The following is a 23,213-nucleotide window of genomic DNA, read 5'->3' on the forward strand; positions in this document are numbered from 1 at the left end:
CTTGTAAAGTTTTAGGTCATTGAGTTAGAACGTTCTATCACATTGTATAGTTATTCTTGGGTGCTACCTGAGGGACACAATTACTATGGAATTTACTATGTTTTTATTGTTATTGGTAGAGACTTTTGAAAAAGCATTGAATGCTGGGTTCATCCAGGCTACAGACTATGTGGAACTTTGGCAGGCTTTTCTCGACTACCTGAGACGGAGAGTCAATTTTAGCCAAGGTACAGCATAATAAATGACTGTCTACTTTTTCAGTCTTATCTCATTGACAATGTTATTGAACAATGGCAAAGTGTAAATATGGTAACAACAATAAAATGGTAACTTCTTTCCTTGGAAAGTCCTACAGACATGCTAGATGCAGGTTAAAGGTACTAAGAATGAAAAGTTGTTTAGTAAGAAGCAATTGGCACCAGATTGTGGCAGGGAAGGTACTGGACTTGAGAGGGTGGTTATAATGCTACGGGCATTTCATAAAAGTGGAAAGTTAACTAGAACGAGAAGGCATAATCTCAGACTAAAGGCACGATCTTTTAAAACAGAGGTGAGGAGGAATGTCTTCAGACAGAGGGTGGTGAACCTGTGGAACTCTTTGCTGCAGAAGGCTGTGGAGGCCAAATCACTGAGTGTCTTTAAGACAGAGATAGATAGGTTCTTCGTTAATAAGGGAATCTGGGGTTATGGGGCGAAGGCAGGAGAATGGGGATGAGAAAAATATCAGCCATGATTGAATTGCAGAACAGACTCGATGGCCCGAGTGGCCTAATTCTGCTCCTATGTCTTATGATCTTATAGGGTAGGTTGAGGTCAAATCTGGTGATGTGATGAAGTACATGATGGTGAAGAAGGGAGCTTCATTGAGGCAGAAAGAGTATTTGTCATTGAATTGAATAGAGGGTAATGTGGGGTAAAGGTGCATGATGTTGTGAGATTAAAAGTAAGCAGTCTTGGGGACAGATAGGATGACAACTTTGAAATTCAGCTTTGGGATGGATAGGGACTCTTGTGTTTGTATACACTAGTTCAATGTGAGGAACAACCCACAGAGTTGCTGCTGAGAGAACATGAGTTTTTGGCAGGGTTTAAAAAACAGCCTCGGAGTCTATCTATTGTTTGGTTGGAAGCAGTCTTGGCTAAGAGTTGACAATGTCAGATGAGCAGCTGGGCAGCAGGAAGTCCGTTGTGGATTGAGCACAGTGATATAGTGGTAAAACTGGGTGTCATCGGCATACTTGCAGTCACTCAATTCTGAAATGTGGATGATGTGACAAGAGAGATGCAAAAGAAGGAGAAATCAAGATGGAAACTTCGGAGACTCGAGAGGTCATGGGGCAGATATGGGGGATTTTTGGGGTCGGGTGGGTGGTGGAGGAAGCTTTTTTTTGAAGTTTCATTAGTTGTGTTGGGCAGGCAGCAGTGTAGGCATGATGGTGCAATCCTGTGGGCCTGGAACTTAAAGGAAGGGTGGTGGAGGAGGCTGGTGAGACAAGACAAGTTGAGTATCTTGGAGACACTGAGCATGGCAGGGAGGGATGGCCATGGTTATCATGAATGTCTTCAAATGTAATCTCAGTACTGTGAGCTGGGCAGAAACCAAATTTAAGAGAATCAAGCAGGGAGTTGGAAAGATGGGCATGAAATTGGGTGGCAACAGTACATTTAAAGACCTTAGATGTTGCCTCTCTCACCCACTCCCCCGCACTTGTGTAAAGGTCACCCTCTTCCTTTCCCTGTAGAAGTTTGCTTTCCATGTTAATTCTTTGTCATTTTATTTGAATAGATTCCAGTCAAGAGCTAGAGGAGCTCAGGTCAGCTTTCAGTCGTGGTGTGGACTACTTGAAACAGGATATAGAGCAACGTATGTTTTCACTTTATGTTTTAAAAATAAATTGTCAGTTATGCTGTAGTCATTTATTCGTGTTTCTGGCCAAAAAGACTACTTGGTATTTTAGAACATGAGAAATCGAGATGGGAAATGGTCGTTCCTTCATTAAAGTTCCATTTCTCTTCAGTACGTTCATTAATTAATTGTAGCATCTGAATGTATTTTGAAAACTCATTACTATTTATTCTATGTTGTCACACAAATGAATGATTTATTAGACAGGATGTTCCTTTTTCTATGCTGCCTCTTTCTTATTTAGTTATTGCTTTCCATGTGGTCCCTCAGCTATTGAGGGACCACAATAAGGTCCTGGGCTAGGCTGGTTTAGCTCAGGGCTAGACAGCTGGTTTGTGATGCAGAACAAGACCAGCAGCGCGGGTTCACTTCCCGTACCAGCTTACCCAAACAGGCGTTGGAATATGGCGGTTAGGGGTTTTTCACAGTAACTTCACACTTGTGACAATAAAAGCTTATTAGTATTACTTGTTATGGATACTGAGCTAATGGTTATGTTCGAATTGTTACATTTCTGACTACAGGATACCATGTTCCCTTGCTCCTATGCAGAAGTGCTTGGTAAATAACTTATTGAGCACTAGTGAAGTTTTGCAGGACTGGAATTAGATAAACATATTGCGCAAATGTGTAGGTAAATAGAAATGTTTTCTCCGGTGGTTAAATTACATTGGGCACAGTTGGCTGAATTATCGTCCCCTGTACTGAAATGATTTGTGATGATAGCTAGTGCCCCCACAAGGCCCCCTTCTAGTGCCGTTCAGAACCCTTCAATGTGTACCTCTAACGTAGAGCATTTATTTTGGTCTTGAGAGCGGCAGCAGGGTGGCGCAGTGGGTTAGCCCTGTTGCCTCACGGCGCCAAGGTCCCAAGTTCGATCCCGGCTCTGGATCACTGTCCGTGTGGAGTTTGCACATTCTCCCCGTGTTTGCGTGGGTTTCGCCCCCACAACCCAAAAGATGTGCAGGGTAGGTGAATTGGCCATGCTAAAACAAAATTGCCCCTTAATTGGAAAAAATTGATTGGGTACTCTAAATTCTTTTTTTAAATAAAAAATTTTGGTCTTGAGTTCGTTTTTCAGATACTATCTTTAAAAGTCTCTAGGATGCAGAAGTTAATTAGAAAGTTAGTATTGTGATCTCCTGAATATTCCTAGAAAATATTCTGTTACTGTTTTGACTATTTTGACTTACAAATACCTTGACTGTTCACAAACCTGTTTATCTGCTCTTTTTTACCATATTATTGGAAGAACATTTTAATATTGCTGACTAAGGATTGAACTCTGGATGACGAAATTAGCTCAATGTTAGGGTTGTTGTCATTGAATGGAAATTGCATAAGCTGCCAACCCTCTACTACATTCAATAGCTTTGTTTCTGTTGTCTCATTTTAGAGGAAGATGTAAGCAGCTATTATTGAAGGGTTCGGGAGGGAGTTGGCATTTCACTTGTGGCAGTTCAGCTAAAGAGCACAGGGATGTTACTGGCCCCTTTGTAGAGTGTTTATTATAGGTTCATTCTATTATTAATAGTGCAGCATAATTTCTTTGCTTAGAATATGGTGTTCTGTTTCAATTGTGGTAAAATTTATTATGTATGTGTCAAATTTCAGTTTATAATTGTTAATTCCTTCACCATTCAGTTAAATGTTGATTTTGATCCTTTTTATAGCTCAGGAAAGATATAAGAACATAAGAACTAGGAGCAGGAGTAGGCCATCTGGCCCCTCAAGCCTGCTCCGCCATTCAATGAGATCATGGCTGATCTTTTGTGGACTCAGCTCCACTTTCCGGCCCGAACACCATAACCCTTAATCCCTTTATTCTTCAAAAAACTATCTATCTTTACCTTAAAAACATGTGAGTAGTTGTCACCTATTTACCCACTCGGCACATTAGTGTGTGGGTTCTTAATTCAGTCCAGTATATCTTCTTGATTTAGGAGTTAATTTGATTTATTCATTGGAAATAATTTTCAGTCTTTTAATCTGGTGTTTTTAAACTGCGGTTGATTAAAAATTGTAGTAACTTCTGACCCCCTTGCAGGATTCGGTGAGAGTGGGGACCCCTCGTGTACAATTTTACAGAATTGGGCAAGAATTGAGGTAAGATTACACATGGAACTTGGGAGCCTCTGAGAAAAGAGTTTGGGAAAAGGTCAAGTCCTGGTGGAACGTGTTGTCAGTTTTGGTACAGTGATGAAACGTTCTACGGCTAGCCCAGGAGGCAATTGAAGGTGCAGGAAATGGCGGCAGGTGCAATTATGGAGGACCTAGCAACAAAGTTACTCTCTGCGAAAATGTCCAAATTTCTCCCAGAACACAATAGGAATTTAGCAAATGAATTTCGTTGTTACATGAACTATGAGTCCAGGTTAGATTTGGACGTCACCATTTGAGTGTTTAAGAATGGAAATTAAAAGGTTGTATGATATGTTTATTGGAAAGACTTGATTTGTAAACAAATTGTAACTGAGGTTGTCCCCAAATATTTATTTAATTAAATTTTTAAAAATAAATTTAGTGTACCCAATTCATTCTTTTCCAATTACGGGGCAATTTAGCATGTTCAATCCATCTACCTTGCACATCTTTGGGTTTTGGGGGGCCAAACCCACCCAAACACGGGGAGAATATGCAAACTCCACACGGACAGTGACCCAGAGTCGGGATCGAACCTGGGACCTCGGCGCCTTGAGGCAATTGTCCCCTAAATATTGACACAAGTTAACTAACCATCCAGATTTGTGTGCTGCTGTTAGCAATTTATTCCACAAATAAATAATTTTTTAAAAAAGGAGTTTAGGTCCTTTTTGCCCTGGGCTTTGACACTTTGGTTTCTCTCTTTCACATTAATCTAATACCCGAGTTCTTAGCCACTCAATTTCATGAGTACCTTCAGTAGTCTTGTTAGTTAGATATATTTCAGGTCATATGCGGTACATGAATTATATGGACTCCCCAAAAAGAAAATAATAAATACAGTTTGTGCTGGACCATTGTTATACTGAACCTTTACCTTTAAATTCATTTAAAAAATTTTTTTAGAGTACCTGATTCCTTTTTTCTAATTAAGGAGCAATTTAGTGTGGTCAATCCACCTACCAGACACATCTTTGGGTTGTGGGGGTGAGACCCATGCAGACACAGGGAGAATGTGCAAACTCCACACGGACAGTGACCCAGGGTCGGGATCGAACCCGGATCTTCAGCGCTGTGAGGCAGCAGTGCTAACCACTGGGCTACTATGCTGCCCCTACCTTTAAATTCATAAATTTTTCCATCTTGTAGTAGCCTAAGTAACTATTGAAGCTATCTGACCTCATTTACCATTGCAAAATCCATGCTGACTCAATTGAATTTTCCAATTTAATTAAATGTTTCTCATATAATTGCCGGGGCTTCTTCAATTTGAAAAAAATTCACCAAGGACGGATTGGTCCGTCTTTTTGTTTCCTCTGGGTATGTACATTTGAAATCTTCATTATGACCAGTGTATGTTACTGACTTTAGCTACTTTCTCCTATATATTAGTTATGCAAGGGATAACAAGGTAATTTGTCAGGCATATGTGTTGCGAATAAGAGTGGAGGGGGCGATCTGCCAATGTGTATCCCAGAGATTAGGAAAAATGGTTTGTGCTGTCTGCTTCTGGAGAGAGAGCTGTTTTATGTGTGCGTTCCTGAAGGTCTGCTGCATGCATCTAGCAATTGGGACACGTGGTTTGTTTCTGGGTTAGGTAGGGGTGGTTTACACTATTATTCATCCATGGGAATGAAGATGACTGGTTTCTGCCAAATATCCTTGAGAGAGAGAGTGGCTTGTTTGACCCCGGGGATGAAGAGAGATGATTTATGTAGAATCCTCGGGGATGAAGAGAGTTTGTTTGTTCTGTGTATTTGTTTGTTGGAAGGTTGACGTGTATTATGATTATTGTTTACCCCTTGTTGGCTTACAATTTTAAATTCTTTTCTAGGCAAGACTCTGTAAAAATATACAGAAAGCTCGGGAACTCTGGGATAGAATAATGACCAAAGGAAATGCAACCTATGCCAACATGTGGCTGGAGTATTATAATTTGGAGCGGTAAGGACATCAGTGTCGTCATATAGCAGTTATAAATACGGAAGCATTATCGGAATTAATATCAAAATACCTTTTTTTTTTAAAACAAAAATATTTTATCACAAACATGTATCAAAACAGGTTACAGCGAATAAACACCCCAGGAAACATACTTCCCAGCAATCAACTATACAGTCTGTACAGATTCCCCCCACCTCACGACGAACAGCCCCTCAAACACGGTCACAAACATCATCCACCTTTCCTCAAACCCCCCTGAAGAGCTCCTTAACTGATACTTTATCTTCTCTAATCGCAGGAAGTCGTACAGGTCACCCAACCAAGCCGCTACCCCTGGTGGCGATGCCAAACGCTACTCCAGCAAAATTCACCGCTGTGCAATCGGAGAGGCGAAGGCCAAGACATCGGCCGCCTTCCTCCCCATGAGCTCCGGCTTCTCTGAAACCCCAAATATCACCACCAAAGGGTCCGGGGCCACCACCTCCTCCACTATCATGGCTAAGACTGCGAACACTCCCACCCAGAATCTTCTCAATTTTTTGCAACCCCAAAACATGTGCGCATGATTTGCTGTCCCCCGGTCACACCTCTCGCACTCATCTGCAACCCCCTGAAAGAACCCACTCATTCTCGCCCGAGTCATATGCACCCTGTGCACCAACGTAAACTGTATCAGGCTCATCCTTGCACAAAATATCAAAATACCTGATAAGAATGAACTGGGACTAATGAAAAGTAAGAGTTTATTATTAAAAATAATTATTCTGGCCACATGGATTGAGAAGAAACATAATTGTGACATTAGAAAAATGCATGATTGGGTAAAGAGAGTGAGAGTGGATCTGGGGGTTCCATCATAGGTGCCATAACTGTCACAGCTTGCATGTTTTCTGTACATGAACAAAGCATTTACTTTATTTTCTCTTTGCATGTTATGATGTTGCAGAGCTCATGGTGACCCCCAGCACTGCAGAAAGGCCTTGCATCGAGCAGTACAATGTACCACTGACTATCCTGAGCATGTCTGTGATGTGTTGCTTGCCTTCGAGAGGCTGGAAGGTAAGAATGTCAAGTGTCCGATAAATAATACCAGAGACCTGAGAGTTTATTATGTGGCTAAAAATAAAGTGAGGGTTTTAATGTGAAAGTGAATACAATCCTCACTTGTGCTAGCTGAGCAAAGAACTACTTTTTAAAAAATATTAATTTAGAGTACCCAATTCTTTTTTTCCAATTAAGGGGCAATTTAACGTGGCTACTTCACCTGCCCTGCACATCTTTTTGGGTTGTGGGGGGTGAGACCCACGTAGACACAGAGAAAATGTGCAAACTCCACACAGACTGTGACCTGGGGCCGGGATTGAACCCGGGTCCTCTGCCTTGAGGCAGCGGTGCTAACCACTGCGCCACCATGCTGCCCTGAGCAAAGGACTACGTAGGTGGAATAAGTAAAATGAGATTTAATTTTTATTATTTTGCATTGAAATATGTGTTATTTCTGAGACTTGCGTTGTTTTGAAAGTGGTCGATAAGAGGTCTAATTGAAATGGTGGGGGCACAATGTAATGGCTACACCCGAAAAGCAGTTCGCCCCGGCGCAGCGTGGCCGATAAAAGCCAGGTGACCCTGCTCCCAGGATCACCCGGCTTGCAACGCCTCACGAGATCTAACACAAACTCACAATACGTTGCAATATGAATCCCACCCATTGTGGGTGGGGTCACTTTTTGGCAAATCTGCCAGTCTCACTTTAATATGCAGATCCTTGTGTTACCCGAGGCGTGGGATCAATCTCCTTCGATTCGCAGACCTCGGACAAGCACCGTTCAGTATTGGTCTTCACAAACGGGGATCAGACGGAACCCAACTTGTGGGGGTCTTCCAGGGGATCGGAGTCCCCCAAGTGCATGCCCTTTGGGCAGTGTGGTATGCTGACATGACTGGTGCTACCCTGGATATGCCACATGGGTGTCAGCCTGGCACTGTCAAGGAGCCCAGGTGGCACTACCAGTGTGTAGGTTGGCATTGCCAAGGTGCCAAACTGGCATTTTGTTTGCATGGGTGGGATCGGGCCCGGGGTGCCTTGCGCGGGTGTTGGCATTTAAAAATGGCGTCCCGATCTCTTGCTACACTAAGGACTTACGGTGAGCAGAGCCATACAAAAGGGCCGCGCGTTCTCTGTTGAGGCCCCTTCTCAAACGCGAGTCACGTTTTATAGCCTTGTGTTTTTTGGTGCCACGAGCACTGGGAAACACGAGGCTAAATGTGCTCACAATGGGACTTTGTTCCCATTTAGTTAAATTGTGCCCGTTGACATTCTTCCAGGAGCTTCTTATGATGCACAGCAAATACTGCCACATTCCCATGAACTTGTGCAATTGTTGATGTGCTTCTTGGAACCTTTCACACAGATTAACACTTTACCAGGTTCTCCCTCATTACTGATATTGACCTATATCTCCACATGACTGTTGTGGCTGGAGTAGCTGGATGTGACTATTTCAAATGAATGTGACCTTGTAAGACGTAGGAGCAGAAGTAGGCCACTCGGCCCATCGAGTCTGATCCGACAATCCTCAACTCTACTTTACTATCTTATCCCCATAACCCTCAATTCCATTACTGATTAAATATCTGTCCATCTCAGCCTTGAACATACTAAACAACCCAGCCTCTGCGGTAAAGAATTTCTCAGATTGACTACCGTCTGAGAGAAGAAATTCCTCCTCATCTCGGCCTTAAATGGGTGACCCCTTATTCTGAGATTTTGCCCCCTAGTCCCTGACTCGCCCCCAAGAGGAAATATCCTATCAAAATCTACCCTGTCAAGCCTCCTGGGAATCCTATATTTCTCAATAAGGTCACTCTCATTCTTCTAAACTCCATTGAGTACAGGCCCAATCTAATCAACCTCTCCTCATAAGAAAATTCCTCATACCCAGGAACAACCTAGTGAACCTTCTCTGGACTACCTACAATGCCAACATATCTTTCCTTGGAGACGGTGACCAAAACTGTTCACAGTATTCCAGGTGTGGTCTAACTAGAGTCTTGAATAGTTTTAGCAGAACTTTCCTATTTTTATACTCCATTCCCTTTGAAATAAAGGCCAACATTCCCTTTGCCTTCCCAATTACCTGCTGAACTTGCATGCTATCTTTTTGTGATTTTGCCCGAGGACCTCTAAATCCCTCTGTGCTGCAGCTTTCTGCAGTCTTTCTCCATTTAAATAATATTCAGCTCCTGTATTCTTCCAACCAAAGTGGTCACATTTTCCGACATTATATTCCATCTGCCAAGTTTTTGCCTACCCACCTAGCCTATCCGTGTCCCTCTAGACTCTGTTATCCTGCCTTCCCACCTATTTTTGTGTCATCTGCAAACTTGGCAATAGCGCATTCACTTCCCCCATCCAGGTCTTTAATTATCTTGTTAGAAGACAGATTTTCAGGGCGCTTGTTAGAACCCAGATTTAAGAACTGATCTAGGGACAGTCAAATGCTGTTACAGTATAACCGAAGGATGACTGATCCTATACGCTGAAAATTATTTTCAAAGCTACAGAACAAGTACCCTTGTCCGGGAAATGTTTGGGTTCTTCCTCTGCTGCTTTATAGCTTCATAGAAATTAAGAGGTTTCCTTCAGTAAAATTAGAGAAACAGGAATAAAGAAACTCATTCTGAGCAGTGAAACACCTTTTTATCTTTTTTTCCTTTTTCAGGTTCTTTGGAAGATTGGGACCTAGCTGTAGAGAAGACCGAGACCAGACTTAACCGAGTTAATCAGCAGAGAACCAAAGTAAGTACAGAGTGAATTGTGCTTTTTGCCAGGTGAGATAAATTTTTAGAGATATTGGGAGAGATCCTTCCAATGCTGAGTATGGAATAGTTTCTGATTATCAGTACGATAGATGATGTACATAATCATTGATATTCATTGAGAGCTGACACGTAACTTCTGCTCTTGGGGCTGGCCATGGGAGCATGTGCAGGGGTGACTTGGAATGACTGAACCCCTGAATCCACCTTGTGTGATTGGAGACTTTAATTACCAGAGACTAGAGTTCTTTCCCACTTTTTGCATAGATTCTCAGCGTGCACTCCCAGATCGAACGTGTGCAAGTTTCATGTGGAGTAAAGTGCCTTCTATACTATATACCATTAAATGATTCCAGTTCAAATGCAGTGTGCTGACTGACTCCCCAGTCAACACAGCAAACAATAGAAATTTCTGTACAAAATAGGGATTTTCGGCACATCTTGAATCCGAGGAAAGTTTCAAGAATTTTGCAGCTAACTCGGGAATGGTTTGTCTCATTCAAATTTTTATTATTGCAAAAGCCATTTCAACTGAACCAATACTTGGAGTCTTAATGTGTTGCATCAGGGCAGCTATTGCTTTAATTGCAGATAATAAAAAAATGCAAATGTTGGAAATCTAAAACATTTGGATGTATCTTGGCTGCATTAGAAGGATAAGATTTTAGTCTCGGGTTCAATTCCCGCTTCGGTCGCCGTCTGTGCGGAGTCTGCACGTTCTCCCCATGTCTGCATGGGTTTCCTCCAACAAGTCCCGAAAGACGTGCTTGTTCGGTGAATTGGACATTCTAAATTCTCCCTCAGTGTACCTGAACGGGTGCCGGAATGTGGTGAGGATTTTCACAGTAACTTCATTGCAGTGTTAATGTAAGCCTACTTGTTTCAATAATAAAGATTATTATTATTACTACTACTAACTTAAAAATGTAATTCTTTAACGGTTTATTAGGTGAATAGCACAGTTTTTTTTGGGGGGGGGGGCGGGCGAAGACAGGCATGACTGCGTAATGCACTAAGATAGCTAATAATGTTTATGGACATTTTGGTCTCACTCGACCAGGCCATCTGGAGATTTAGCTGTAAGTATTATAAAATGGAAAATATTTCCTCCTCGAGGTGAATTTGATTTTTTTAACCTCTATTTTGCCCAGGCTGCAGAGAAGGAAGCCTTGCTGACAAAACAAGAGGAGGAGAAAAATGTGCAGCGGAAGAAAGGCAGATCTGCAAAGAAAGCTGCAAAAAAGGCCCAGAAACAGGCATTACCTGGAGACAAACGCAAAGCAGATCAGGAGGAATGGGGTGTCGAAATTGGTATGACAGCCTGGGAGAAGACTAACTTGTAGTTAATAAATGAGTTCTAATCTATATGTGCTAACGTTTTTACAAGGGGATATCTGGTAGAGTGCATCAGTAATTAAGGCAAGAATTTGTTCTAAAATTATTGTGTTCTAAAATGGGGAATGTTTCGGCTTTCGTTCTTTTAGCCTTATGGAAAATTCCTGATGTGTCAAATATACCTCAGAATTATATGTTCTTTTAGGTGATCAGAGGTAACTCATTGATTCCATTGAAATAATTAATCATAGAATTTCTACAGTGCAGGAGGCCATTCGACCCATCGAGTCTGCACCGACCCTGAAAGATCACTTTCCCTAGGTTCACTCCCCGCCTTATTCCTGTAACCCAACAACCTAACCTGCATATCCCTGAACGCTAGGGGGCAGCTAGCATGGCCAATCCACTTAACCGGCATATCTCTAGACTGTGGGAGGAATCCGGAGCACTCTGAGGAAACCCACGCAGACAGAGGGAGAACATGCAGACTCTGCACAGACAGTGACCCAAGCCGGGAATCGAACCTGGGACCCTGGGGCTGTGAAGCAACAGTGCTAACCACTGTGCTACCATGCTGCCCATATATTGTAATGGGCTGGTTTAGTACAGGGCTAAATCGCTGGCTTTGAAAGCAGACCAAGGCAGGCCAGCAGCACTGTTCAATTCCCATACCAGCCTCCCCGAACAGGCGCCGGAATGTGGCGACTCGGGGCTTTTCACAGTAACTTCATTTGATGCCTACTTGTGTCAATAAGCGATTTCTTCTTCTATAATGTTACGTCAATGGCAGGGAAATTCTGCCAGTGTAAAAAGAGTTCTGGGTCACCTGCTCAATTCTCCACCCCCCTCTACCATTCCCACCCACCGAAAACAAGAGCAGGAAATCTCCCCTCCCCCACACACCCACACAAATTGAAGCTGCTGTAGTATTGGTGATGACCAAGATCAAAATCACAGATTTAACACTGGTTTTCACAATTTTGTTTCACCACCATTGGGCTTGTGTTCTGCTGTGGGAATGCTCCTCTTGTTAAACAGATCCAAGCTAGATAAAGTATGGAATAGGACACTGATTTATTCCTTGTTTGTAGGTTTATTTACAGGATACAGCAGGATAGATGTCTCTCCTAACTACTAACCCAATGTTCCAGCTGACACTGTTTATCCCCTTTTGAGTACTACAGTGAGTCAAATTAATTAATGAACTAAAACTAATTAACAGGGCACCTGACTTTTTAAAATATGGTCTAAATCCTGAATCAGAAAATGCCCATCAACATAATCAACCAAGCTGTTGCTTCAGTTTGTCTTCCTCTTCCCTTGCTCCATTTATGACCACAAGGGAGCGATTTCTAATAATTCATCTTTCAATTTCAGATCAACCAAATAAAAAGCCTCGAGCTGGGGAACTGGAGGAAGCTGAGGAAGAGGATATGTCAGCAGAATGTGGTCTGTTTGGTCGTGAAAACAACACAAAGATACTAGAGACTCCAGCATTGCAAAAACAAAAAGCTGTAGCTGCCACAAGGAACAAGGTTCTCCACGATAATAGCAAGGATGACCTGACTGTGTTTGTCAGTAATCTCTCATACTCGATGCCCAATCCGGAGGAGAGGCTGAAGGAGGTATTTGAAAGCATTGGCCAGATTGCAGAAATCCGCCCTATTTACAGTAATAGGGGACTTTTTCGAGGATATTGTTATGTGGAGTTTCAAGAGGAGAAAGCGGCTGCCGATGCCTTGCGGCTGGACCGCCAGGAGTTAGAGGGCCGGCCAATGTTTGTCTCGCCCTGTGTCGACAAAGCAAAGAATCCAGATTTTAAGGTACTACTTTTGGAATCTGTTACGATTATTTTGTATTTTAAACATTTCCCCTTGTCTTGTTCAGCGTTTCATTCAAGAAGTTGCAATTGGCTGAAACAAAAGGACTCAGTTAACCACAGATCTACTTGTTCTACTCAATCCCATTGGCTTGTTTGTGATGCAGTTCAGAACGATAGTGAAGAAGATACTTGAGGTGCAATTCTGATAGAATTCTGCTCTCATCTCGTTCTGGCCTGAGATGTTTCCTTCATCTCACAAACCCTTTGTTTCCTTAAACATTTTGTAACAATGAAGAACGGCAAATTGTAGCTGAGAGGAAGGATTGGCTAGGCAGGGGTTGTTTTCTTTGGAAGAGGCGGCTGAGGGGATATTTAACTGAAATTATTTTAATTGTATAGAGCTATTTACGGAGGGGGGGGGGGGGGGCTTTGGCAGGCGTCACTGCACTAGCAAGCGCAAGTTGGCTAATGAACGGGAATGTGGCGGGGAGGGGCCGTGGTTGTTCGAGCCTGGTCGAACAGGTTTCAATGGGCCTGGGAGGTGTGGAAGGTGCGGGGAGGGGATCAATACTGTGAGCGCTGTTTTGCAAGAGGAAGTGGATGGGGGGATTCTGGGAGGGTGGGGGGGTAGAGGTTCCATGGCAACAAAAGAATGGGGCGGACCAGGCCAGGGGGGCAGGGTCTGGGGTTATGACAGGTAGGAGGGTCAGAATAGTGAGGTGGAATGTGAGTGGGTTAGGGGAACCGTTGAAGAGATCGAGAGTTTTTGCAGACTTGGAGAGTTTAAAAGCTGATTTGGTGATGCTGCAGGAGATTCATTTGAGGGTGAAGGATCAGGTGAGGCTTAGGAAGGATTGGGTGAGTCAGATGTTTCATTCGGGGTTCGATAGTAGAGCTCGGCGGGGTAGCGATATTGGTGGGCAAGTGGGTGAGGTTTCATGTGGAAAAAGCTGATATTGGGGGCAAGTATGTGGTAGTGACGGGTGCGTTAGAGGGGAGGTTGGTGGCGCTGGCGAACGTATATGGCCCCAACTGGGACAGTTTGGGGTTTGTGAATAGGGCTCTGCAATTGTGATTTCCGGCCTCGTGGTCTGGGAGGCTCTGAAGGTGGTGGTGAGGGGGGAGGTGATCTAATTTAAGGCTAAGTTGGAAAGGGAGAAGGGGGAGGAACGCCAAAGACTGATAGAGGAGATTTTGGAGGTTGGGAGGTATGCGGGGGACCCGGTCCAGGGTCTCCTGGCAAAGAGGAAGGCCTTGCAGGCAAGGTTCAACCTATTGTTCACGGGGAAAGCAGTGCGTCAGTTGAGATGGGCAAGGGGAGCTGTCTATGAGTATGGGATAATAATAATCATTTATTGTCACAAGTAGGCTTCAATGAAGTCACTGTGAAAAGCCCGTAGTCACCACATTCTGGCGCCTGTTCGGGGAGGCCGGGACGGGAACTGAACCCGCGCTGCTGGCTTTGTTCTGCATTACAAGCCAGCTGTTTAGCCCACTGTGCTAAACCAGGTCAGCTCCAGACGGAGGCCGCAGCCATAGAGATAGTTCATGTGCCGGACAAGGCGGGGGCGTTGGTGGTGGCTCCAGATCAGATTAATAAAGTGTCCGAGGAATGTTATAGGGATCTGTTATGGGCCAGGGTTCAGAAAACTCCAAAGTGTATTGTGGAGTTCGCCTGACCCACAACTATTTATAGATTTTGGTTACGAGGAGCACAAGGGCTGACCTTTCAGGTGGTATTCAACAGAGGCCGTAAGCACTTTTAATCAAAAACAAAGTTTATTCTACAAATTCAGTTAATTTTTATAAACACACACAGTAAGCATTTTTATCAACTACAAACATAAATACCCCACACAGCTACAGTTCTCTATATATCATATATATAACTCTTAATAACTTCCCTTTCAACTGTTTCAATTTGTTAACAACATCAATAAACCAGAAAAATCCTTTTTATCAAAACAGTAGGTTTGAATTCTTTCCAGAAAAGTTATCACTTCTAAATTATCAAGTGATCTGGACACCTTTTAACATGCAGAGAGAAAGAGACAAGAGAAACCTTCTTTGTCTGAATCCAGCTTCCAACTGTGCAAACCGGAAGTAAAACTCAGAGCCACAGCCAGCTCCCAGCTCAAAACGAAAGTAAAACCCAAAGCCACAGCCCAGCTCCACCCACACAATGACATCACTGAAGCTATTTGGTAAGACACACATTTCTTAAAGGGACACTCCCATTACAGATCTGTGTATGTCGGAGCCACCGGAGGAGGAGCAGGGAATCAGGGACTTTCTAGGTGGGCTGGAGTGTCCGAGGTTGGGAGAGGCGGAGCGGGCAGGGTTGGGTGAGTCGGTGGTGGAGCAGGAGGTGAAGATGGCGATTGGGAGGTTGTAGGCAGGGAAGATGACAGGGCCAGATGGGTTCCCTGTTGAATTTTATAAAAATATTTAAGGATAACCTGGCGCCGTTGATGGTGGGAATGTTTGAGAACGCGATGGGTACGGGTGCCTTGCCACAAACAATGGGGCAGGCTTGCATCTCACTGTTGAAGAAGTACAAGGATCCAGTGGCGTGTGGATCGTGTAGACCCATATTTCTAATTTAAAATTTTTTTTAGAATGCCCAATTCGTTTATTTTCCCAATTAAGGGGAAATCTAGCGTGGCCAATCCACCTACCCTGCACCTCTTTTAGGTTGTGGGAATGAGGCGCACTCGTACACCGTGCACACTCCACATGGACAGTGACCCAGGGCCAGGATTGAATCCAGGTCCTCGGTGCCGTGAGGCAGCAGTACTCACCACTGTGCCACCATACCGCCCAGTATAGGCCCATATTTCTGCTGAACGTGGATGCCAATATACTGGCAAAGGTGCTGTTGTTAAGGTTGGAAGGGTGTCTCCAAAAGGTGATTGGGCATGACCAGATAAGGTTTGGTTTAGCTCAGGGCTACACAGCTGGTTTGTGATGCAGAACAAGGCCAGCAGCGCGGGTTCAATTCCCGTACCAGCTTACCCGAACAGGCGCCTGAATATGGCAACTAGCGGCTTTTCACAATGTCTTCATACTTGTGACAATAAAACATTATTATTATTAAAGGGAAGACAGTTGTTCTCGAATGTGAGGAGGTTGCTGAATGTGATGCTTGGAGGTGGTGATGGCGTCGTATGCAGAGAAGGCATTTGATCGGGCGGAGTGGAGTTATTTAATGGCGGTACTGGAGAAATTTGGGATTGGGCATGGGTGCAGATGCTATGTAAGGAGCTGATGGCGAACGTGTGCGCAAATAGTATGAATTCAGGGTAGCATTGGCTATAGCATTGACTTTATAGCATTGGCTATAGTGCTCTTGGCCATTGCGCTGAGGAGCTCGGGGTTGTGGAAGGGGATAATCAGTGTGGAGTGGAACACAGGATGTCTCTATATGCTGATGATCTGTTGTATATTCCGGAATTGAGCACGTCGGTGGGGAGTATACTGTGGTTGCTTCAGAGATTCGAGACGTTTTCGGGGTACAAACTGAATTTAGAGAAAAGTGAGTATTTTGTGGTCTCCGCTGGGCGTGGGGGGGGGAGCTGCCATTTCACCTGGCGGTGTCTCATTTTTTTTCTGTAAAAAATAAATAAATAAACAATGTGCATGATTCTATAAACATAGTGCAAACCTCCCCTACAGGTCCCACCTTTATTAACCTACTCTAAGCTAAACTAACCCCCTCCCCCTTCTGCTGACGATTAATTTTCTGCAAAGAAGTCGACGAATGGTTGCCACCTCCAGGCGAACCCTAACATTGACCCTTGCACGGCGAACTAAATTTTCTCCGGACAGAGAAAGTTAGCCATGTCAGATAGCTAGGTCTCCGACTTTGGGGGCTTTGAGTCCCTTCAAGCTAGTAGTATCCGTCTCCGTGCTACCAGGGAAGCAAAGGCCAGAATGTCTGCCTCTTTCTCCTTCTGGATTCCCGGGTCTTCTGACACCTCGAAAATCGCCACCTCTGGACTCTGTGCCACCCTTGTTTTTAACACCGTGTACAAGACATCTGCAAACACCTGCCAAAATCCCCTAAGCTTCGGACATGTCCAGAACGTGTGGACATGGTTCGCTGGCCCTCCTGTGCACTTTGCACACCTGTCTTCCACCCCAAAGAATCTGCTCATCCTGTCCACCGTCATGTGAGCCCGATGAACGACCTTGAATTGTATCAGGCTGAGCCTGGCACATGTGTGGATGTGTTGACTCCACACAACGCGTCCGCCCATAGACCATCCTCTATCTCTCCTCCCAGCTCCTCCTCCCACTTGCGCTTCAGCTCCTCAGTCTGCGTCTCCTCTGACCCCATAAGTTCCTTGTAAATGTCAGAGGCGCTCCCTTCCAGTACCCAGCCTCTGGAAACTACCCTGTCCTCAATCCCCTTCGGTGGTAGGAGTGGGAAGGTTGTCTACGTAGGAACTCCCGCACCTGCAGGTACCTGAATTTGTTTCCCTTGCCAATCCATACTTTACCTCCAGAGCCCTCAAACTCAGAAAGCTCCCCTCTATAAACATAGAACATAGAACAGTACAGCACAGAACAGGCCCTTCGGCCCTCGATGTTGTGCCGAGCAATGATCACCCTACTTAAACCCACGTAACCCGTATACCCGTAACCCAACAATCTCCCCATTAACCTTACACTACGGGCAATTTAGCATGGCCAATCCACCTAACCCGCACATCTTTGGACTGTGGGAGGAAACTGGAGCACCCGGAGGAAACCCACGCACACACGGGGAGGACGTGCAGACTCCACACAGACAGTGACCCAGCCGGGAATCGAACCTGGGACCCTGGAGCTGTGAAGCATTGATGCTAACCACCATGCTACCGTGAGGCCCCCATATCCCCATCCTCTCAATCTCTGCTCTCCGCCATCTCCGGAACCCCCATCCATACTTCCCGGGGCAAACCAGTGATTGTTACAGATTGGAGAACAAACCAATGCTCCATCTGCTCCCACATGCCTCCTCCATTATCCCCAGACTCTCAGGGCCACTACCACCTTGGGGCTGGTGGAGTACTGTGCCGGCGGGAATGGCAGAGGGGCAGTTACCAACACCCCCAAACTGGTGCCCTTGCATGAAGCCGCCTCCATTCGATTCCATGCCGACCCTCCCCCCACCATCCACTTCCTGATCATGGCTATATTCGCCGCCCAGTAATAGTTACTAAATTTTGGCAGCGCCAGCCCGCCCTCTCCCCGACTCCTCTCAAACATTACCTTCCTTACTCGCAGATTCTTGCCTGCCCAAACAAAGCCAGTGATCACTTTGTTGACCCGTTTAAAAAAGGACCGCGGAATAAAGATGTGGAGACACTGAAATACAAACAGGACTCTTGGGAGGACCGTCATCTTCACCGTTTGTACCCTCCCAGCTAATGGCAACGGGTGCGTGCCCCATCTTCGAAAATCATCCTTCATTTGGTCTACTAGTCGGGCCAGAATTATTTATGTAGCCGGTCCCATTCCCACGCTACTTGGATGCCTAGATACCTAAAGCTTCGCCCTACTAATCTAAACGGCAGGCCCCCCAATCGCCTCTCCTGTCCCCTTGCCTGGACTGCAAACATCTCACTTTTCCCCATATTTAGCTTATACCCTAAGAACCGCCCAAATTCCCCTAGAATCCTCATGATTTCTTCCATCCCCTCTAATGGGTCCGATACATACAGAAGCAGGTTGTCTGCATAAAGCGAGAGTTCTTGTCCTGCATAAGGATCAGCTAAATCGTGGCCTGTGACATTGTCGAGGGCAGCACCCCTCTTTCCCTTGCCTCATTGAACATCCTCAACAACATCGGCCCCAATATACCAGAGAACTTTTTATAGACCTCCACTGGGTACCCGTCTGGCCTGGGGCTTTACCCGACTACATGGCCTTCAGACCCTCCACTATCTCTTCCAACCCGATCGGGGCCCTCAGCCCTTCTACCAGCTCCCCGTCCACCTTTGGGTAATTCAGCCCCCCTGAGAAGTGCCTCATCCCCTCCGGTCCCATTGGGCGTTCCGACCCATACAGCCTACTATAGAAATCCCTAAATGCCTTATTCACCCCTGCTGAATCTCCAACCAGGTTCCCATCTCCACCATTTACTTTCCCTTTCTCCCTGGCTGCCTCCCTCTTTCTAAGCTGCTGTGCAAGCATTCTGCTGGCCTTCTCTCCATGCTCATAAATCGCCCCCTTCGTCTTTCTCCACCGCCCTCCCTGTGGTTAACAAACTGAACTCCGCCTTAGCCTCTGCCGTTCCCTTAAAAGCCCTGCCTCTGGGGTCTCCGCAAACCTCCTATCGATCCGTAGTATCTCCTTTACCAGTCGGTCCGTCTCTGCCCCTCTCTGCCTTCTCCCTGCGGGCCCGTACCGAGATCAGCTCCCCTCTAACCACCGCCTTCAGTGCTTCCCAGACCACCGCTGCTAAAATTCCCCCCGTGTCGTTGACCTGCAGGTCGTTCTGAATACATTTCCTCAGCCGCTCGCACACCCCTTCATCAGCTAAAAGCCCCACATCTAACCTCCAGAGCGGGTGCTGGTTACTGTCTTTACTAACCTGCAGGTCAACTCAGTGTGGATCATGGTCTGAGATTGTGATCGCCGAGTACCCCGTGTCCACCACCCCCGTCAGTAAAGCCCTGTTCAGAATAAAGAAATCAATCCAGGAGTACACTTTATGCACGCGTGAGTAGAAGGAGAACTCCTTCACCCTTGGCTGCCCAAATCTCCATGGGTCCACTCCCCCCATCTGCTCCATGAACCCTTTTTAGTTCCTTTGCCATTGCTGGCACCCTCCCTGTTTTTGAACTTGACCGGTCTAGGCCAGGGTCAATAACTCTGTTAAAGTCCCCTCCCATGACCAATCTGTGCGAGTCCAGGTCCGGTATCTTCCCCAGCATCCTCTTTATGAACTCCACATCATCCCAATTTGGTGCATACTCATTTACTAATACCACCTGCACCCTCTCCAGTTTCCCACTGACCATAATGTACTGACCTCCTACATCTGAAACAATTCTACCCGCCTCAAACACCACCCACTTATTGATCAGGATCGCGACCCCTCTAGTCTTTGAATCTCGTCCCGAGTGAAAGACCTGACTGACCCAGCCTTTCCTCAATCTAATCTGGTTAGTTACTCTAAGGTGCGTCTCCTGCAACATTACCACGCCTGCCTTCAGTCCCCTCAGATGCGCGAACATTCGTGCCCTCTTGACCGGCCCATTTAACCCTCGAACATTCCAAGAGATCAGTCTAGTTGGGGGGCTCATTCCTCCCACCCCCCTTTGCCGATCAGCCATCCCCTTTTTTGGGCCAGCCTTCAGCCCGTGCACTGCGCCTCCAACGGCCCACCCCCAGGCAGCCCCCGTCCCCAACCTCCTCTCTGTCCCTTAGTCCCTCCCTCGTCAGCAGAACATTCCCCCCCCCCCCCCAGTAACAACACAATGTAATCCAACCCCTTTACTTAACCTAACATATACACACCCCGCACTACACTGCCATGAGCTAGCCCGCCCAGCTAGCTTGGTGGCCCCACCCCTGGCGCCGAAAAGTCTCCCACCTATTGTTCCCTTCCCCCTCCCTCCCGCTCATACATACATATTCCAATGACAAACAATCCCAACACAATTGCCCGACAGAAAAAACAGGAAGAAAAAAAAGCACGCTAACAAAGATCAAGTAAGAGATTCAAAATCTAAACAAACACACCTCCATCCCCAACAGTGAAAATGTAAACCTTAACTTATTCATCTCTGCAACTGGCCCCCAATCAGTACAGAAGGCATTACAGACAGCATCCACAAAACGAAAAACGAGAAACTTTTTTTTAAAAACTTGAACGTTGCAGCAAAGTTCAAAAGTTCCCAGTCCACCACCAGCCCTTTCCTTTTCGCGAAGTCCAGCGCGTCCTCTGGCAACTCAAAATAAAAGTTCCGTTCCTCGAACATGACCCAGAGACGGGCCGGATATAACAGTCCGAACTTCACCTTTTTCTTAAAAAGGGTCGACCTGATCTGGTTAAAGCCTGCTCGTCTCCTGGCCACCTCCGCACTCAGGTCTTGGTAGATCCGCAGGATACTGTTTTCCCATTTGCACCGCCATGTCTGCTGGGCCCACTGTAGGATGCGCTTGGATAAGGAGCGCATCACTGTAGGATGCGCTCCTTATCCAAGTACCTATGGAATCTCACCACCATTGCCCTCGGGGGTCTCCCATTCGTGGCTTCCTCGCGAGTGCTCTGTGTGTTCTGTCCATCTCCAAGGGTTGGGAGAATGCCCCATACCCCAGCAGCTTCTCAAACATGTCCGCGATGTATGCCCCAGCGTCCGCTCCTTCGGACCCCTCCGGGAGCCCAATGATTATCCAGTTCTGCCGACGGGACCTCAGTCCTCCACCTTCTCCAGGAGCTTTTTCTGCTGGTCTCAACATCCCCACCTCCAACTCCACCGTGGTTTGATGTTCCTCCTGGTTAGCCAGTGCCTTCTCTACTTTCTGGATCGCCCGATCTTGGGCATCCAATCTAAGCTCCATCTGCTCAATTGACTCTTTTATCGGGTCCAAGCAGTCCCGTTTCTGCTTGGCGAAGCCTTCGTGAATAACTTGCATCAGCTGCTCCGTTGACCGCTGCGTCGCCGAGCCAGAGGTCTGATCCTCCACCATGCTTTCTTCCCTGCAGCTTCAGCCAAGCCTTCTCTGTCTTTCTGTTTCTGCCTTTGTGAGCACTTCTACTCCTCCTCTCCATGCACCGATGTGGGAATTCAGTACACAATTGCCTCTGTCATCAATTTTTCAATTCAAGTCCGGTAGAAAATCGGGGGGGGAAAGGTCCAAAAGTGTGACCCGAGTGTGAGCCACCAAATGTGCGGCTTACTCCTTCATAGCCGCCACCCGGCGGCGTCTCATTTTCGGTGTTATGGGGTGCAGGTGTCCCGAGATTGGGCAGGACTTTGAAGTTTAATTTCACTAGCTTGGTGGGGAGGGTGAAGGCCGCTTTGCTGAGGTGGGACTATCTCCCTCTGTCGTTGGCAGATCGGGTGCAGGCAGTTAATATGAATGTTTTTATTTCAATGTCTGCTGGTCTTTTTGCTTAAGTTTTTTTCAAGGGGGTGGACAGGTTGATTTTATTTGTTTGGGGAGGTGGTGGGGGGAGGTGGCCAGGATTAGGAGGGTGATACTGCAGAGGGGGTGGCAGGTGGGGGAGGGATGGGTGGGATGGAGGGGTTAGGCCTCCCAAATCTGTATTATTATTGGGTGGCAAATGTAGGGGGGGCGGGCTCTATGGGTAATGATGGAAGCGGGCTATTGCAGGGGGTCGGGGTTGCGGAAACTGGCAAAGATGCCGTTCCCGATGGCCCAGGGAAGTACTTGGCGAGTCCGGTGGTGGTGGCCACGTTGAAGATATGGAGGCGGTTTTGACAGCACTTTAAGCTGGGGGCCGGGTCAGGGGGGATGTCAATTGGGGGGAATCATGGGTTCGGGCAGGGGAGGATGGATACGAGGTTTTGAGGATGGGAAGAGAGGGGGATTAAGGAAATTAAGGATCTGTTCCTGGGAGGGCAATTTGTGAGTTTGGAAGAGTTGGACGAGAGGTTTGGGCTGGCGCAGGGGAAACGTTTTAGGTATATGCAGCTGCGGGACTTTGTGAGGAAGGTCTTTCCAATCTTCCCAATAGCGCCAGCCTTCTCGTTGTTTGAGGTGGTGCTGTCAGTGGGGGTGTTGGAGAAGGGAAGAATGGGGTCGTCTCGGTGAGTTATGGGAGGATTTTGGAGGAAGATGGGGTGTCGTTAAGGTGAAGTGGGAGGAAGAGCTGGGGGTGGCGCTGGAGGAGGGATTGTGGTGTGAGGTGCTGCGGAGGTTAAATGCCTTGACTTTGTGCACGAGGTTGGAGCTGATACAGCTGAAGGTAGAGTGCAGGGCGCACCTCACAAAATCAAGATGAGCCGGCTGTTCGAAGGGGTGGAGGATGTCTGTGAGCGATGTGGGAGGGGCTGCAAACCATGTTCATTGGCTTTGGTCCTGTCCAAACTGGAAAGGTTTTGGAGGATGGTGTTTTGGGGGTCTTGCACGTAGATAGAGAGCCCGGTCCCCGAGATGCCATATTGGGGTGTTGGACCGGCCGGAGCTGCAGACGGGTGCAGGACAGATGTTTTAGCCTTTGCCTTGCTGGTCTTGTTGAGGTGGAGGTCAGCTCCTCCAGTGAAGAGCAGGGGAGATATTCGC

At 46.3% G+C, this 23,213-nt stretch overlaps 1 protein-coding gene across 1 annotated transcript in view; it reads left to right on the forward strand.

The window, feature by feature from the left end:
* Positions 1-23,213, forward strand: part of sart3 (spliceosome associated factor 3, U4/U6 recycling protein) — a 55,267-nt gene that overhangs the window by 23,175 nt on the left and 8,879 nt on the right. Inside the window, exons 9-16 of the mRNA XM_038790361.1 lie at positions 120-227; positions 1,787-1,864; positions 3,954-4,012; positions 5,883-5,992; positions 6,939-7,051; positions 9,715-9,791; positions 10,963-11,122; positions 12,524-12,969. Coding sequence (XP_038646289.1) covers positions 120-227; positions 1,787-1,864; positions 3,954-4,012; positions 5,883-5,992; positions 6,939-7,051; positions 9,715-9,791; positions 10,963-11,122; positions 12,524-12,969 — 1,151 coding nt within the window. The remainder of the gene's footprint in view (positions 1-119; positions 228-1,786; positions 1,865-3,953; positions 4,013-5,882; positions 5,993-6,938; positions 7,052-9,714; positions 9,792-10,962; positions 11,123-12,523; positions 12,970-23,213) is intronic.

The sequence above is a fragment of the Scyliorhinus canicula genome, chromosome 1 (assembly GCF_902713615.1).
Source record: "Scyliorhinus canicula chromosome 1, sScyCan1.1, whole genome shotgun sequence".
NCBI classification, from domain to species: domain Eukaryota; kingdom Metazoa; phylum Chordata; class Chondrichthyes; order Carcharhiniformes; family Scyliorhinidae; genus Scyliorhinus; species Scyliorhinus canicula.